The 16,991-nt window shown below is 41.9% G+C and overlaps 1 protein-coding gene across 7 annotated transcripts in view; it reads right to left on the bottom strand.

Annotated features, from left to right (window-relative positions):
* Positions 1–16,991, bottom strand: part of DTNB (dystrobrevin beta) — a 294,840-nt gene that overhangs the window by 241,226 nt on the left and 36,623 nt on the right. For all 7 annotated transcript variants that reach the window (XM_034766839.1, XM_034766840.1, XM_034766841.1 and 4 more), the window contains one exon: positions 6,644–6,729. In XM_034766839.1, coding sequence (XP_034622730.1) covers positions 6,644–6,729 — 86 coding nt within the window. The remainder of the gene's footprint in view (positions 1–6,643; positions 6,730–16,991) is intronic.

Raw genomic sequence — 16,991 nt, 5'->3', positions numbered from 1 at the left:
CCGGGCTTACACAGAGTTTCCTATGCGCCTCTGCCTCCTTCCTACAGGGCATGCTGGGAATTGCAGATGCTGGGAACCCTCCAGTTCCCTCCCCCTCTACCCGGCAGCATCTTCTATGTGCGAGCTGGACTCTGCCAGGTCCAGCAGCCTCTAGTGGTGGACAACATCTCTGCAGCCCATTTCTGTGGAGGGGGAAGGAAATTCTACACGCCCAACATTAATTTCTGCAAAATTCTGCATTGTGCAGTGGCACAGAATTCCCCCAGGAGTAATACACTTTGTTCTAAGCTGCATAAGGAGTTAAGAGGCAGTCAGGTTGAAAGTTTCTTGGTAAGGATGAAAGGGGGAAAAACCGATGACATCACAATAAGGGTCTACTATATGCTAACAAACCAAAGGAAGAAGTGGTTGAGGGATTTATAGAACAACCAACAGAAATATCCACAACACAAGACCTGGTAGTAATGGGGGATTTTAACTACCCAGACGTCTGTTGGAAAAGTAATATGGCAAAACAGAAAATTTCCAGTAAGGTCTTTAATTGTGTTGGGAACAACTTTTTGTTCCAGAAAGTGGAGGAAGTAACCAGGGGGACAGCCATTTTAGAGTGGATTCTGACTAACGGGGAAAAATTGATTGCAAATCTGAAGATGAAAGGCAATTTGGGCGAAAATGATCATGAAATAATAGATTTCATAATTCTAAAGACAGGAAGGAGTGAAAGAAAGAGAATAAGGACAATGGACTTCAAAAAAGTAGATGTTAAACTCAGAGATGTTAAACTGGTAGGTAAGGTCCCACGGAAAGAAAATAAAAGGGATAAAAGAGTTCAGGACAGCTGGCAGTTTCTCAAAGAAACAATATTAAATACACAATTGTCAACTATTCTGAGGCAAAGGAAAGATAGGAAGAATAGTAAGAGGCCAACATGGCTCCATCAGGAACTCTTTAGTTACCTGAAAATCAAAAAAGAGTCTACAAAAAGTGGATATGTGGACAAACTGCTAAGGAGGAGTACAAAATAATAACACAAGGATGTAGGGACAAAATCAGGAAGGCTAAGGTACAAAATGAGTTACACCTGGCAAGGGACATAAAAGGCAATAAAAAGAGGTTCTTTAAATACATTAGGAGCTTGAGAAAGACAAAGGGAAGGATAGGGTCTCCACTTAGTGGGGAAGGAGAGCTAATAACTGATGATATCAAGAAGGCTAATGTGTTTAATGCCTATTTGGCTTCAAGTATCAGAGGGGTAGCCGTGTTAGTCTGAATCTGTAAAAAGCAACAGAGGGTCCTGTGGCACCTTTAAGACTAACAGAAGTATTGGGAGCATAAGCTTTCGTGGGTAAGAATCTCACTTCTTCTTGCATCTGAAGAAGTGAGGTTCTTACCCTCGAAAGCTTATGCTCCCCAATACTTCTGTTAGACTTAAAGGTGCCACAGGACCCTCTATTTGGCTTCAGTCATCCCTAAAAAGTTTAACGATGACTAGATATGCAACACAATTAATATTAACAAGCGGGGGAAGAAAAGCAAGCCAAAATAGGGAAAGAACAGGTTAAAAAATATTTAGGTAAGTTAAATGTATTCAGGTCAGCATCCTAAGGTCGTTAAGGAACTAGTGTAAGCAATCACAGAACCGCTAGCAAATTATCTTCAAGAACTCATGGAGGACAGGTGAGGTTCCAGAGGGCAGGAGAAGGGAAATCATAGTACCTGTCTTTAAAAAGGAGAACAAAGAGGACATGGGGAATTATAGATTAGTGAGTGTAACTTCAATACCTTGAAGGATACTGGAATAAATTATTTATCGATCAATTTGTAAGTATTAGAGGATAATTGGGTGATAAGTAATAACCAGCATGGATTTGTCAAGAACAAATCATGCCAAACTAACCTAATTTCCTTCTTTGACACTGTTACTGGCCTAGTGAATGGAGGGGAAAGCAATAGGTGTGATATATCTTTATTTTAGTAAGGCTTTTGACACGCAGTCCCTCATGACATATTCAGAAGTGAACTAGGAAAATGTAGTCTAGATCACATTACTATAAGTGCACAACTGTTTGAAAGATTGTACTCAAAGAGTAGTTATTAATGGTTTGCTATCAAACTGGAAGGGTGTATCTAGGGAAGTCTTGCAGGGGTCAATCCTGAGTCTGATATTATTCAATATTTTCATTAATGATTTGGATAATGATACTGGTGAGTATGCTTATAAAATTTATGGATGATACCAAGCTTGGAGGGGTTGCTAGCACATAATTGGAGGACATAATTAGAATTCAAAAGGACCTTGACAAATTTGGTGCACTGGTCTGAAAGCAACCTGATGAAATTCAATAAAGCCAAGTACAAAGTGCTTGGGCTAGAAAGGAAAAATCAAATGCGCAACTACAAAATGGAGAACAACTGGCTACGTGATAGTACTGCTGAAAAGGACCTGGGGGTTATAGTGGATCACATATTGAACATGAGCCAACAACGTGATGCAGTTGCAAAAATGGTTAATATTATTCTGGGGTGTATTAACAACAGTGTCATATGTAAGACACAAGAGGAAATTGTCCTGCTCCTCTTTGCAACTCAGTTGGAGTTGTGTCCCCAGTTTTGGGGCCCATACGTTAGGAACGTGGACAAACTTGAGAAAGTCCAGAGGAGAGCAACAAAAATAATAAAAGGTTTAGAAAACCTGATGTGACGTTATTGACATAAACTGTGACTGTATAGATCATTGTTGTCACCACTGTTATATATTTGCAGCAAATATTGTACAAAGGTTGTCTTGTGAGGTGTCTATAAAAAGGATATGATTTGCTGGTTATGATTACGCTATCTGTATGCATGTATCATTTTTGTATTTAAAGTTATAATTATGGCTCTATCCTGTCTGTATTTCAAACTTGTGCTATGCTTCTGGGTGACACCCCAGACAATGTGGCGTCAGCACTGCCTAGCCTGCTTGATGGCCCATTAAGGACCATCAGCTATACAATTGACCCATTGAGAGAAGGCAGATACACCTTGTGACTCAGCAAGGTATGCAGGGATATGCCTATGGACAGAACTCTAAGGGTTTTCCATGCCATGTGCTGGGTAGCTTGTGGTTGGAACAAAGAAAGCACAAGCCACATGGCAAAAGGACTACAAAAGGCAGCATCATCTCCATTTTGTCTTCAATCCTGCTTCTTACTTCTGGAGGAACCTTGCCACAAACTGAAGCTCTGAACAAAGGACTCAATGACCCATCCCAGCTGTGGATGTTCCAGAGAGTTGATTTGAACCTGCAGTTTATTCCATCACTGCTACCAGCCTGAACCAAGAATTTTGTCATTACTGTATGTAATTAATTCCATTTAACCAATTCTAACTCTCATCTATATTTCTTTCTTTTATGAATAAACCTTTAGATTCTAAAGGATTGGCAACAGCATGATTTGTGGGCAAGATCTGACTTGTATATTGACCTGAGTCTGGGGCTTGGTCCTTCATGAGAACCTTTTTTCTTTTACTGGGGTATGGGTTTCAATAACCATTCGTCCCCATAACGAGTGGCACTGGTGGTGATACTGGGAAACTGGAGTGTCTAAGGGAATTGCTTGTGTGACTTATGGTTAGCCAGTGGAGTAAAACCAAAGTCCTCTCTGGCTGGCTGGTTTGTCATGCATTAATAGGAAAGGAACTCCAGATTTGGGCTATAACTGCCCTGCTCTAAGCAATTTGTCTTGAATTGATACTCTCAGTTGTGTCCCGCCAGAGGCAGCATCGTTACACTGACCTATGAGGAAAGCTTAAAAAAACTGAGCATATTATAGTCTTGAAAAAAGAAAATTAAGGGAGGACCAGATAACAGTCTTCAAATATATTAAGGGCTGTTATAAAGGGGACTGTGATCAATTGCTCTCCATTGTCCACTGAAAGTAGGACAAGAAGTAATGAGCTTAATCTTTAGCAAGGGAGATTGTGGTTAAATATGAGGAAAAACTTTCTAACTATAAGAGTAGTTAAATTCTGGAATAGGCTTCCAAGGGAGATTGTGGAATCCCCATCTATGGTGAAGCAGAAAAAATGCCCACCGGCATGGAAGAGGTTAAAGAGAGCCTTTGGGCCTAGCTAGCCCCGCCCCCATTATACCTGCAGCCAATGCCAGGCCTGGAGGAAAGAGAAAAGGAGAGAGCCTGGCTCAGTTTCGGGCTGACTGGCGAAGAGGCAGGAGCTAGCTGCTTCCCTACCTGAGGGAAGGAGGACTACCTGCCCAGCTGAGGCAGCCACCAGGAGCCAAGCACCCTCCTCCTGGCCAAAGGAGACAGAGAAAGAGGCCTAGGAGCACCCAGCCTAAGAGGAACTGAGTGGCGAAAGCACAGAGCCCTTGTGGGGGTTCCGAACCCACCAAATTTACGGCTTCCACGCCTGGAGGAACCAGGGACTGCAGCAGGACGCCACCCAGTGTCCATGAGAGGGCACTACTAGAGACAAGCCACCACGGGAACTTGGATTACAGGGGCCATGCCCTGAAGGGGCAACAGTAGGAAGTAGCCCAGTGCAGCGGATGTGGACTCTCCGCTGGGAGGTCCCCTACTCAGGGATTGACATACATAGGGACCTGGGCTGGGACCAGGTGGAGTGGGAGGGCCTGGGTCCCCCTACTCTCCTGCCTTCAAGATTGAGGCACCTCAACCACAGAAACGGGGGGCAGGAAGTCAAGTACTCCATCCACTAGGCTGACTGGTCCTCCAAGCCCCCTGTTACAACATCATTGAAGGTTTTTCAGACTAGGTTGGAGAAACACCTGTCCAGGGATGTTCTCAGTTGACTTGGTCCTGCCTCATTGCAGGGGGCTGGACTTGATAAGCTCTTAAGGTTCCCTCCTGCCCTACATTTCTAGGATTAAAAGCTCAGTAAATTCACCTTTATTCCCACAATGATGCCAGCCTCCCTTCTTTGTTCCTGTCATATTTTGTAAGATTTTTTTATATATATATATATATATATATACACACACACACACACACACACAATGAATTTGTTTTCAAGGGTGTGACACAAACATGCCCTTACATACCCAGGCAGGTATATTACTCACGTCTGATCATCTTTTCAATATTTTCACCCAAGGGTGTTGTTTGTGATCTTTGCCAAAAGCTAAGAACTAGCTGATTGTCATGGTTATTGAGTGATATTTGCATAGGAAATAATTTTAGAGTTATGTAACATGTTTATATTGGGTTTCAAAACTGTTAAAGTGAAACTTGTCACCTGATTTGAGGCGGGTCGTAGGGCTCACTCAATCAACATTGAGAACAATGGATATCCATTGAGCCAGCCTATGTTTACTGTCTGGAACCGGTGTAGGCTTGAGGATTTAGAAAGACAAAAGAACCCTAAGAAAAGACTCTGATTAGGGGACCTCTTGGGTAAGAGGCAATTGTCTGTAACTGTATAAGAGATGACAGAAGAACACAAGTTGTGGCATTCTCGAGCAAGGGCATCTCTCATAAAAGATGGATCCCAGCTTTCTGGACTGGACAAGTGCTGTAGTAACTAACAATTGAGTGAGCAACACCTGATTAGATAGGAAAAAGTATAAGCTATAGAGTGTCTTTTAGGTTTTTCTTTTACTTGTTACCTTATGTTTCCAAACCCTTACGCTTGCTTTTATTTTAATCTTGATCTTAAGATCCATTAAATAAACTTCCATTTGGTTTTATTATCAACTCGTCTAAAAGCCTTGTGCACAGGAGAGTGTTGTACTGAGGTGAAACCAGAGGACTGAGGTGCACTGCCTCCAGAGACAGCACATGGGTGTACACTGCAGGTGTCCAGAAGATAAGGGACTGGGCACTTGAGTGTAATAAAGTGGAGTGTATAATTTGCTAGGGTGCAGAGGGAAAGAGCAGACCTTGCAGAGCATTTGTTTTGCCAGCAGTAAGTGGCTGGGGAGAGTCTCCCCAGGTGGCATAGACAGGTCTCCCTCCCAGTGTAAGCAGGTGGTAGTGATTCACCCTGGACACCTCAGATAACCCTTTAAAGTGTTCAAAAGGGCTTTCAGAAGACTGTATCCTATAGACCAGTGCTTCTCAAGCTATCGGATGTGGGGGTCCGGCAATTTTTTTTTCCTATGTGCCAGGGACCAGTACCATATTATTATCCTATTCGATGCTCTTATGAGGAAACTCACTGCGGACCGGCACCGGTCCATGGACCACCACTTTGAGAAGCACTGCTATAGACCATACACTGATACTGTGTTAATCTACTGTATGATCCAGTGCCTACTGAACATAATGGCAAAGCTTCCGTTGACTTCATTTGTACAGTAGGATCAAGCCTTGAATGAATGAAACTTTATGAAGGATAACAACTGTCAAATAAGTTTCAGGTTTTTGCAGTTTTGTTTCACTTTCTTTAAACAAAATATTCGTTTTTAAATATAAATTGAGTATCTTTTGTAGCCAGTAGATGGCATGCATTACTAGAAAGACTAAACTAACATACAAGATTCATTCCAGTAGCATGATTGCTGGATGAGCAAGAAAAATGTAGCTAATTTTCCAAAATGTAACAATTAAATACAAAGTTTGTGTGACTAATGGTGGAAATAGAAAATTTAAAATAATGGTTAAATTTACTTGAAAGTACTTACATCTTAGTTTGTCTTGTATTTTCCCACCACACATGGTTGCTAACATAGCTTTAACTGAAAACACTGTCAACTTCCCATGGCCCTCACTGAAAAATAAAATACATGATAAATCATTACTATATGGAATGATAAGAACAAAAATATTTCAGGGTCAGAAGAAAAGTTCATTTATGACTTCCCTAACTGCTATGCTTTATAAAACTATTTAACAGTTAACATAATGCAAAAAATGATAGTAACATTTAGCTTTGTCAATCAATTAGAACAGCTAACAAGTAGCCGATGACAAATCATGTTCTCTTGCAGAATTATGGGCATTCTATGGCTGAATAGAGGCTTGCATTTGTTTTACCTGTCCCACACTACCTACTACCTGGTGATACCTGATTATTAGGAGTCATTCCTTTCTGTTTAGAATATGCCTGTTTAATTATATTTCTTGCTTCTACTGCTGCCCTTTCTCGGGAATTCCAACTCTTTATGAACGCTGACTGACATTCAGAGAAAGAGGTGGTATTCTAACAAAACAAGTTAGGTAACAAGATATTCTGAACATTCTGAGTAGAACAGGAACAAACATGGATGGTTGTTATTCTAATTAAAGCCACCTAGACTGCTGCACTATCACGAACAGATGGCACTATCAGGCAACCATTTCCTAATGTCAGCATGAGAAAAAAATTGTACTAATTCCTTATAAAAACAATGGAAAGATTTTATTCAGCACAAAGTGGTATGCAAAAACAACTATTCTCAAAAAAAAATCACAAAATGCTTTACAAGGAGGTAAAACACAAACAACATATAGTAACAGAGGATTATAGCGGCTATAGAACTGTGATCTCAGGATAAAGCCATTGTTAATGCTCAGTATGGAGTTAATTTAGTAGTAGTTGAACATAAATTAGGAGTACCAAGAGCATGTACATGAGAGTGGATAAGCAATTAATCAATTCTGAGCACTATACTCCTAAATAAAATTAATTATCTATATCATACTGTATGCTATGGATAATACTTTACAGATTTCTTACAGCAACTCAGAAAAGGTAAGACAGTATACATGTGGAGGAGGAAACTTAGATCCTCTTCAACCATTTACTTCTGGAGAGGAGACTCCATCTCTTCTAGAAATAAGATTTCAGAAGAGGAATGGGGGATTGGAGGCAGTCATTCTGGATGACATGCAGGACCCCATCATCAGATGTTCTGTTCCCAAGATGGTAGGAAATAGACCAAGTGATCTCTAAAGGGAGAAAACTAAATTTATTTAGTTCTGTACTCCCAGTAGACCCACCAAAACAGAATCTGGAAGGCTGAAGATTGTGGCTGCCTCCAGAAAAACATTTCAGTCATCTTGTTTTATTTCTGTATTGTCTCTTAGCAGCTTGTTGAAGAGGCTGCCTATGAGAAACTGGTATTTCATCTGTGCAAAGGAAGACTGAAAACATTGTCTTGGTACTCGAAGCCTCAAAAAGAGAACCTCTCGCAGCTGACCTTGCCTCCTTAGTGTGCTATAAGGTCCATTTTATTGCTGAACATTCTTTTTTCCTCAAAAGGAAGATCACAAATTTGAACTGGGCATCCACAGAAAGACTAGATGAGTTCAACCATGAATGTCTGTAAAGAGGCTATAAATCTTGCCACTGCATCAAAAATGTCATATGCTACCTTCAGAGGCTGAAGGCAAGTTTTTTTTTCCTTGGGCAACATCCTTAGCCAGCTTCTGCTGGATATATGGCAATTGGTCAAGAAAAGGAAGGAGCTACGTAGCTTGCCACCTCAATACCCAGAGTTGACTTTCCTGCTAAAGGCGTCCAATCTTCTGACTTCCCTGTCTGGAGGGGCAGAGAATGAAGTTCTCAGAGACTTTGCTATGATAACTAATGCATTTGCAGGAGGGTAAGCAACAGAACTGAACCTGGAGGACTTGGTATAAAACAACCATCCATCTTTTGCCTTTGCAAGCACGGTGGTAAGGGATGCTAGATGTGCCCCTTTGGATAAAGAGCATTACCTTCCTTTTTTCTCTGGACTGTAAGATGTTGAAGATGCCTTCGCTTTACTGCTGGGACAAATGTGGGCTGCAGAAGTAGGGCTCCAGTGACCATGTTGTTGAACTGTTTTGAAGTCAACTCTGGCAAGAGATCAACAGCCCATGTTATCTGGGGAGATCATGTCTGTGTCCCAGGATCATCCTGTGGAGGTGTGACCTAATCTCTGCGCTCAGAGTGCACGTCAGAGATGTTAGCCAGAGATGCTGATGGTAGCAGGGCTTCTGACTGGAGTTGGTGGCACTACTGTGTATCCGCTGAACACTTGGGAGAAGAGGGATAACTGCAAGAGGAGATGATCTTTGTGTATGCCTATGAACATATTCTCCACAGAAAGTCCACATCAGATCACCAGGGACCTCTCCCCAAGGAGGCCTACAGTGCCTTTACAAGCAGGTTTTATGGGAACTAGGAGAAAGATTTGTCCTAGTTTCAAGCCTTCTGTTGCAGGAGAGTCCTCAAAACACAACTCTGTGTCAGAACTAACAATGACTGTCCCCACAACAGAGGGCTTGAGACTACTAACCTGGAAATTAAAGTTACTTACCTGTATTCAGAGTTCTTCAAGATGGACTCTTCACCTTCATATGCATGGATGCTCCAACCGGCACACTCTGAACAGTGGAACCCTAGCTACTGTTGCCCATTGGGGCACTCCCTCACCCCTATTTTCAGATAATGTCAAATGTTCTGAAGTGAAAAGGGGCAAGGCGCTCCAGCTGCCTCGGTTCCTTCCCCTATGACCAAGTCCGTTGGTAAGTAAGACTCCAAGGAAGTGGGGAAAGGTGGACGTTTCCATCTTGAACAACTCCAGTTACAGGTAAGCAATTTTTATTTCTTCTTTAAGTGTCCTCTACATATTGCCACTCATGGGATGTGCTAATGAGCAAAACATCAAACCCAAATGGTGGGATACAGAGTCCTAATTGAACAGTGATTGAAGCCTTATCAAACTTAGCATCACACCTAGTCTTTAGGTCTAATGAGTAGTGCTTACTAAAAGTGTGAATTGAACTCCATGTAGCTGTTCTATAAACCTCTACTAGAAGAGCATATTTAATAACCCTATAGCGTGTGTCTTTGCACTGGTAGAATGTGCTCTAAGCCCTTCAGGAAGTGGAATACTCACAAGTTTATATGCTTCTTTAATATATAGTCTCATCCATTTAGATAGAGTTTGAACATTAACAGCTTGGCCCTTGTTTTTCTCCTTGTAAGAGAATAATAGATTGTGAGACTGTCAAATGCATAGGGCTGTCCAAATAGTATGCTAGAACTCTTCTGCCATCCCATGTATGCAATTTGTCACCCACTCGGCTCCGAGGTTTGGGAAGAAACACTGGTAAAAACTGACTTATTGTGATGAAAATCAGAGACCACTTTAGGCTAAACCTTGGGTGAGTACTCAACACTACTTTAACTTTATGAAAGACAGTAAAAAAAGCAGCTGCCATTAATGCCTATAACTTGCTTACTCAACTCACTGAGGTGAAAGCTATTATAAAGGCTGTCTTAAGAGATAAGTGGAAAAAAATGTACAATATCCCATAGGTTCAAATGGGTAATGTCAATTTATGTAAGCACTAAATTTAAATCCCAAGTACTCAGTCTCTCACTGGTGGATATAGATTATTAAGACCCTTTAAGAATCTCTTAAACGCATCATGAGCAAATACCAATTTACTGTCTCAAATGTGGTATGCTGAAATTGTGGCTAGATGGATCCTAAGAGAACAGAGAAACACCTGACCTTTTGAGGTATAATATTCTAATATACAACTAATAAATATTTAAATATACTAATAATAGGTGCAGTATATGTATCCACATTACATCAGTTAACAATAATAATAAGCCTTTTCCAGTTATGATAACAATACTAGTGTGTAGACTCTTTCCTTGAATTAGCCAGAACATTTTGTAATTCTAATGAACAAGATTGTTCTAACAATCCCAGAGTTTTTTGGCCCAAGCAATGAAGTGATGGAAGATCTGAATGATACACCTTCCCTTGCTGTTGTGACAAGTCTGGTACTAATGGTAGGAGACTAAGAATCTGTACCTTCCCCTGTACTCGTGAACTGAGTCTGGATATCACTGCTATCTGGACCACAATGGCACTATTCAGATCATCTTGGCCTGGTATTTTATTTTATCTATCACCCTCTGGTTGGGATGGAACAGTGCGAATGCTTCGCTGACAACACTTCTTGTAACAGAGTTGCCTGAAACCTATTCTCCCTCTCCTTTGGCTGGATTGCAAACATGAAGGTGCCTCCTCCCAAGCATGCAAACATTAGGCACTTAAGATATGGATGCAGAAGAGTCCCAGAGTGATTCCTAACACATCAGTTGGTCATAGCTGGAAGGAACTGAAGTGGCTGGAGCATCATAGCACTTTTATACCCTTGCCTCAGAATGTTGGCAGAGAGAGGCATGTGAGTGCTCCAGTTGGCACTACTAGCTAGGGTTCCACTATTCAGCCTGCAACAGTCACAGCATCCTGTGACACTCCCTTATTCATCACTGTCATATCATTAGGATACGTTTTACACAAAGTATGCCCTGTGAGGTGTCATTCTAAAAGTCTTCATCTGCTAGACAGTAATATCTCATTGGATTGTATGTGCTATTAACGTATGGGAAGTTATGAAGTTGGGCTATGTAGGTGTTACTGAAACATGTTGTGAGGTTGAAAACACCCACAAGCTGCCTTTCAGGTACAACAGTAAAAAGGCCAAACAATGTTAATGGCTTATTGAGGAAATGCACACAAGCACAAGGATTACCCCAGGAACTGTGTACAATAGAAACCTCACAGAGATAGCACTACACAATGGGAACTGTTTGACCCAGGTCACAGCAAAAGAGCTTTCCAACGAGTGGGAAGAAGATATAAAAGGGGGAAATGACATCATGATGGTACCTCACTCTCCCTAAAACAACACACCTGGAAACATCAGAGGAACAAAGACTGAACTGGGGAAGTGATGGTCCCAGGCTAAAGGGATTCTAGGCAGTGTATGAAAACCTGGGAAACCCAAGCTGCAAAGCAAAGGCAGCTTGTGCCTTAAGAATCTGCCAGCCTGTTTATCACTCAGGGTGAAAATTTGCTAATTCATATTCTACTTATGTTAAGCTCAGTTTGAGTTTTTGTTTATTTACTAAGTAATCTGTTTAGATCTGTTTGCTATCACTTATAATCACTTAAACTCTATCTTTTTGTACTTAATAAACTTATTTTATGTTTTAATCCAAACCAGTGTGCATTTGACTAAGGTGCCTGGGGAAAATCTCAGCTTGGTTACCACAAGTGTGCATGGTCCTCTTCACATTGAGGGAGAGGTGGACCCGGTATTAAACCCATATACTGGCCAGATTTGACCAGGGCAGGATGATACTGCTCTGGGGTCCCAGGCTGGGGAGCTGGTGGTTGTCACAACAGCACGGTGTGAGGGGGAGCCCAGGCTGGTGGGTCAGAGGGCTTAGTGGTACCCCTGTTCCAGGTGGCACCCTGGGGGGAACCCGTCACACATCCATTAGTGGGAATGTGCAGAGGGCACCTGAAGAAGAACCAGCCCCTCCTCTGATTCTCCTTAGTTCAATGGGCACTGGAGTAGGGTGTCAGGGAGAAGGTATTGGAAAGTCAAATACCGTACCATTGGGGTCAACCAGAACAGACACCGTGCAGTTCTGGGTTTGGTGAAGCTTCTTTTTGTGGTGCTTTCTGAGAAGCCTTTTGCATAGCCCTCTCTTCTCTTTGTGCTTTAAATGAGACAGGAAGCACTGAAATGGGGAAGGCCTGTGGGTCCGGGTGAGTCAGCAGTGGCAGGCAAGATATGAATGGTCTCGGAGAGAACTTTTTGTAATTTGTTCCTGACACCATAAAGTCAGAACTGGGGTCTGGGAGCATGGAGGAATTGTCCTGGCACCAGGTATAGAGGTCTTGGCTGGCATTGAGGATGAAGTGTTGGCACTGGAATCTTGAACCTTGGATAGCTTCCAATTTGAGGAGTGCTTTTACACTGACCAGAGACAGGCAAAATAGGAGCCCCAGGCAATCTTTGGTGCCATGGATGTCTCAACAAAAAGAATAACCCCAAAGACCTTCTCTTTCCCCACTATCAGGATGCAGAGCCTTCTCGGATCCCACCTTAACAGGTGATGTCAAAGTCAACTTATGCAACTCCGAAGTAGCGTGTTTTGGAGCCAGTAGAGACTGGCCCAGGCCTGGCACAAGCCCTAGCCTGGAACTTTAACTGATGATCCCTGTTGGGTCAGGAAGTAAAGGCAGCCAAGCAGACATCAGCTCTGACCACAGGGGCAGAATGGTCTACCTCTGCCAGGCAGAACACAAACCAGGAAACAGCTCTGAACTATTTATAGCTAGGAAATTATCTAAGAAAGCTAAAATACCAAGCTATGTACAAGAGAAAAAGTGTCTTAGTTGTCTGGCTTGGTGAGACATGGGCACAGTTCTGAGGTTCCTTATATCCTCAGTCCTAAGCAGCCAGAAGGAAGTGAGGTGGTTGGGGCTCCCACCTCCTTTAAATAGCCCTGAGCTTTGATCATTCAGTGCCATAAGGTAAGTACACAGCTTTCTAGAAGGGTGCAAAACATTGACACAGGCTCTTGAGACCCCATTAGTGGGAACATGAGGAACTGCTAGATACGTTGTCATAGGAATCTTTCACATGCTTAGCTCCATTATGGTTGGGCTTTAAGAAATTCTTTTGACCTTGGAAATTGAAAAACTGGCCAAGGGAATGAGTCCCCTGAGAAAATGTTGGGGTTTACTGGTTTACTTCAAGAGCAGGCTGTTCAGATTGGCTCAGGTCCACTTGTGTTTCACTCCCACACCAAGGAAAGTTTTGAAACTGGAGTTTTATTAAATTTAGAAATAAATAAAACAAACCAATCAAAAAAGTCACCCCTGGTTGCACAAGCCCCATTGCTGCTCAGTCCTTTCAGAACACAATTCTGCTGCTGCAACCAGAGCTTTTCCCTTTGCCCCTTTCAGCAGAACTTCAATCCTTAAAGGGACAAGACACAGGTAAACTCACAGATTCCAAGGCCAGAAGGGAAAAAACTGTGATCATCTAGTCTGGCATCCAGTATAACACAGGCCACAGAACTTCCCCAAAATAATTCCTAGACCAAATTCTTAGAAAAACATCTAATCTTCATTTAAAAATTGTCAGTGATAGAGAATCCGCCATGGCACAATGGTAAAAACCAATGGTTAATTGCACTCACCGTCAAGAATTTACACCTTACTTCCAGCCTGAATTTGTCTATCTTCAACTTCCAGACATTGGATTATGCTATGCCTATGCTACACTGTATTTGTTCCCCAGACAGATACTTATAGACTGTAATTAAATCACCCCTTAACTTTCTCTTTGTTAAGCTGAAAGAATGAGCTCCTTGAATCTCTCTCTCTAAGACATGTTTTCTAATCCTTTAATCATTCTTGAGGCTCTTCTCTGAACCCTCTGCAATTTAACAACACCCTTGAATTGTGAGCAGCAGAACTGGATGCTGCATTCTAGCAGCGATTTCGCCAGTGCAAAATATAGAGGTAAAATAACCTCTCCTCCTACTCAAGATTCCCCTGTTTATTAATCCTACAATCTTATTAGCTCTTTCGGCCACAATGCCTATCCCTGACATTCTCGTATGAGTGCTATAGTCCCCCCTCGTAAATGTAATATAATTCCAACACTTCCATTAAAAAAATAAAACATATAGTCCAGGGGTTCTCAAACTGGGGGCTGGGACCCCTCAGGGGGTCGCGAGGTTATTACATGGGGGGTTGTGAGCTGTTAACACCATTATAAAAGCTGGATGCAAAGCGAGGTTTGGGGTGGAGGTTAACTATATAAAGAAGTGTTTTTAATTTATGGGGGGGGGTCGCACTCAGAGGCTTGCTATTTGAAGGGGGTCACCAATACAAAAGTTTGAGAATCACGGAGTCCATCCATTTGACTTATTAGCAGTAATCCACGCATTCTACAAGCTCATAACTGTTATTCCCTACTAACAGTTTGGGCCTCTCCTGTGTCACAAGTTCTAGTACTAATGGTGAAAGATTCTGCATTGCTCTTCAGTTTATTTCACAAAGCAGAAAGTTTCTGCTGCAATTTTTGTTCCACTATACAACTAAATAATCAGTTTTGAACATCCTAAATCCCCAAAGCTTTTCATACCTTATGAATAAGGATACAATTTTGTCACTGAGGTCACGGATTCTGTGACTTTAACAGACCTGTGTGACTTCTCTGGCTTCAGCTCTGGCCAGAGCTGTGGGGCTGGAGCAGCGGCCTGGGCTGGGGCAATGACTGGGGACTGGGCTGGAGCAGCCCTCTGGGGGCTGGAGCAGCAGTGGTCAGTCCCCGCCACCGGAGCAGCAATGGGCCTGGAGTAGCGGTTAGTCCCCACTTCACTGCCCCTGTTATTTTTAATAAAAGTCAGGGACAGGTTGCAGGCCTCCATGAATTTTTGTTTGCTGCCTGTGACCTGTCTGACTTTTACTAAAAAATACCCATGACAAAATCTTAACCCTATTTACTCTCTAATATTTAACCATATAGCTCCAAGTGACAGTGCATATGTCAAGCTATTCAGAAAACATATTAAATTAACATAATTACAAACTATCCAGTACTATAAAACACTTGATATAGAGCAATATCCATACCATAGGTCAATATCACTTCTTTTATCAATATTACATCAGTCTTGTATAGAAAACAGGATAAGGTACAGGAATAGGCACTTGTTATGACAGGTGACAAACATGAGGACAATCCCTGGTGTATTCACCAGTCCAACAAATATTGATAAGTAGATGTCCCTAAATGTTCATATGTCAGCGTCTGAGAGCCTCTTATCTCTCTAGTCAGATGACCTTGAATGTCAGTGGATTGTTCTGGTGATCTGCCCTCTTGTGTACTACTGGTTTCAGGTTTCTTGGCATAATCTGGCATTCATGTATTTCAGTGCTTGGTGCAAATGTTACATTAGTTTGATCAGCAGTTTTCAAATTTACAGGATCATCATCATCCTTATTTTCCAATCACAGATTAAATGTTTCTGCTTCTGGATTCAGAGTCTCTGTGCCATGGGGACTATCTGATACAATTACGTAATGTCGTTCATCTTCACTCTCAGTATCAGAATCACTGGAGTCCAAGTTCCAGTCCCCATTCTGATCTCTTATTCCACTAGTTTGCCTAGTTCTCTGTGTTGTCTATTGTGGTGGTTTAGAGGGTAGTGTAATCTCCAACAGTAAGAAGTCACAGGGAAGAAAAACATTGTGGAGAAGAACTCTACCACGTCCTTCTCCATCTTCTGCTTTTACTTCATAGACTGGACTATCCCCTTTCTTTTGAAATACTACATTAATATTATTTTCCGAACAGGATCTTAATTTGCCTGGTCCCCATCTCTCTGAAAAGATTCAGGACAAGTATTCTGTCACCTGGCAAGCGGGCAGCACGATGTATTTTCTGGTCATACTGATTATTAACATGAGCAGCAGATTTTTTTTAGAACATTTTGATGCCATTTTATAGGCTTCTGAAATGTTGTCTCCAATTCTCAATGTAGTTTTTAAAGTCCCCAGGTCAGAGTTTATAGACAGATCAAATGTGAGGTCAATTGGCAAATATGGTCATCTTTCATGTAACAAATACAAGGGTGCAGCCTCATTTCATGTACAGTTATAGGCATACAGTCCTGTGGCACCTTATAGACTAACAGACGTATAGGAGCATGAGCTTTCGTGGGTGAATACCCACTTCTTCGGATGCATAGATTGCATAGAAGGCATATATTGCCTTCTTTAATGAGTTCCTTCTATTAGATTTTTTCTGTCTTTCTGACAAGGTTTTCAACCTAGCCAGCAGAGGTCAGTTCAGCCTTTCTACTTCTCCATTGCACTGTGGGAGTGTGGGGTTGCGTGAAATGTTTCACTTTTACAGGAGTGCTGTAACTTTCTGAATACATTATTTTCCACCTCTGCTCCTTGGTCATGCTGGATGGGATGGGCAATGTTATGGGAGAGGGCAACAGCAAAAAAGGAAGGTTGGGAAAGGAAGGAATAGCTAAGAGGATGAACAATATGAAACACTACAGATGACATTCCAAAAAATGCGGAGCTGCTAATTAACAGTTGGAACTCTACAGCTGTCATTCAGAGATTCCACAGAGACAAAAACTTCTGCCTAAAAAGAGGGATAAGTCTAATGAACATGATCAACCCCTGTTGCAAGAAGACTGCTAGGAGGCGA

Source organism: Trachemys scripta, chromosome 3 (genome assembly GCF_013100865.1).
Source record: "Trachemys scripta elegans isolate TJP31775 chromosome 3, CAS_Tse_1.0, whole genome shotgun sequence".
NCBI classification, from domain to species: Eukaryota; Metazoa; Chordata; order Testudines; family Emydidae; genus Trachemys; species Trachemys scripta.
The sequence above is the reverse complement of the archived record's forward strand: the minus strand, read 5'-3'. Positions and strand labels throughout refer to the sequence as shown.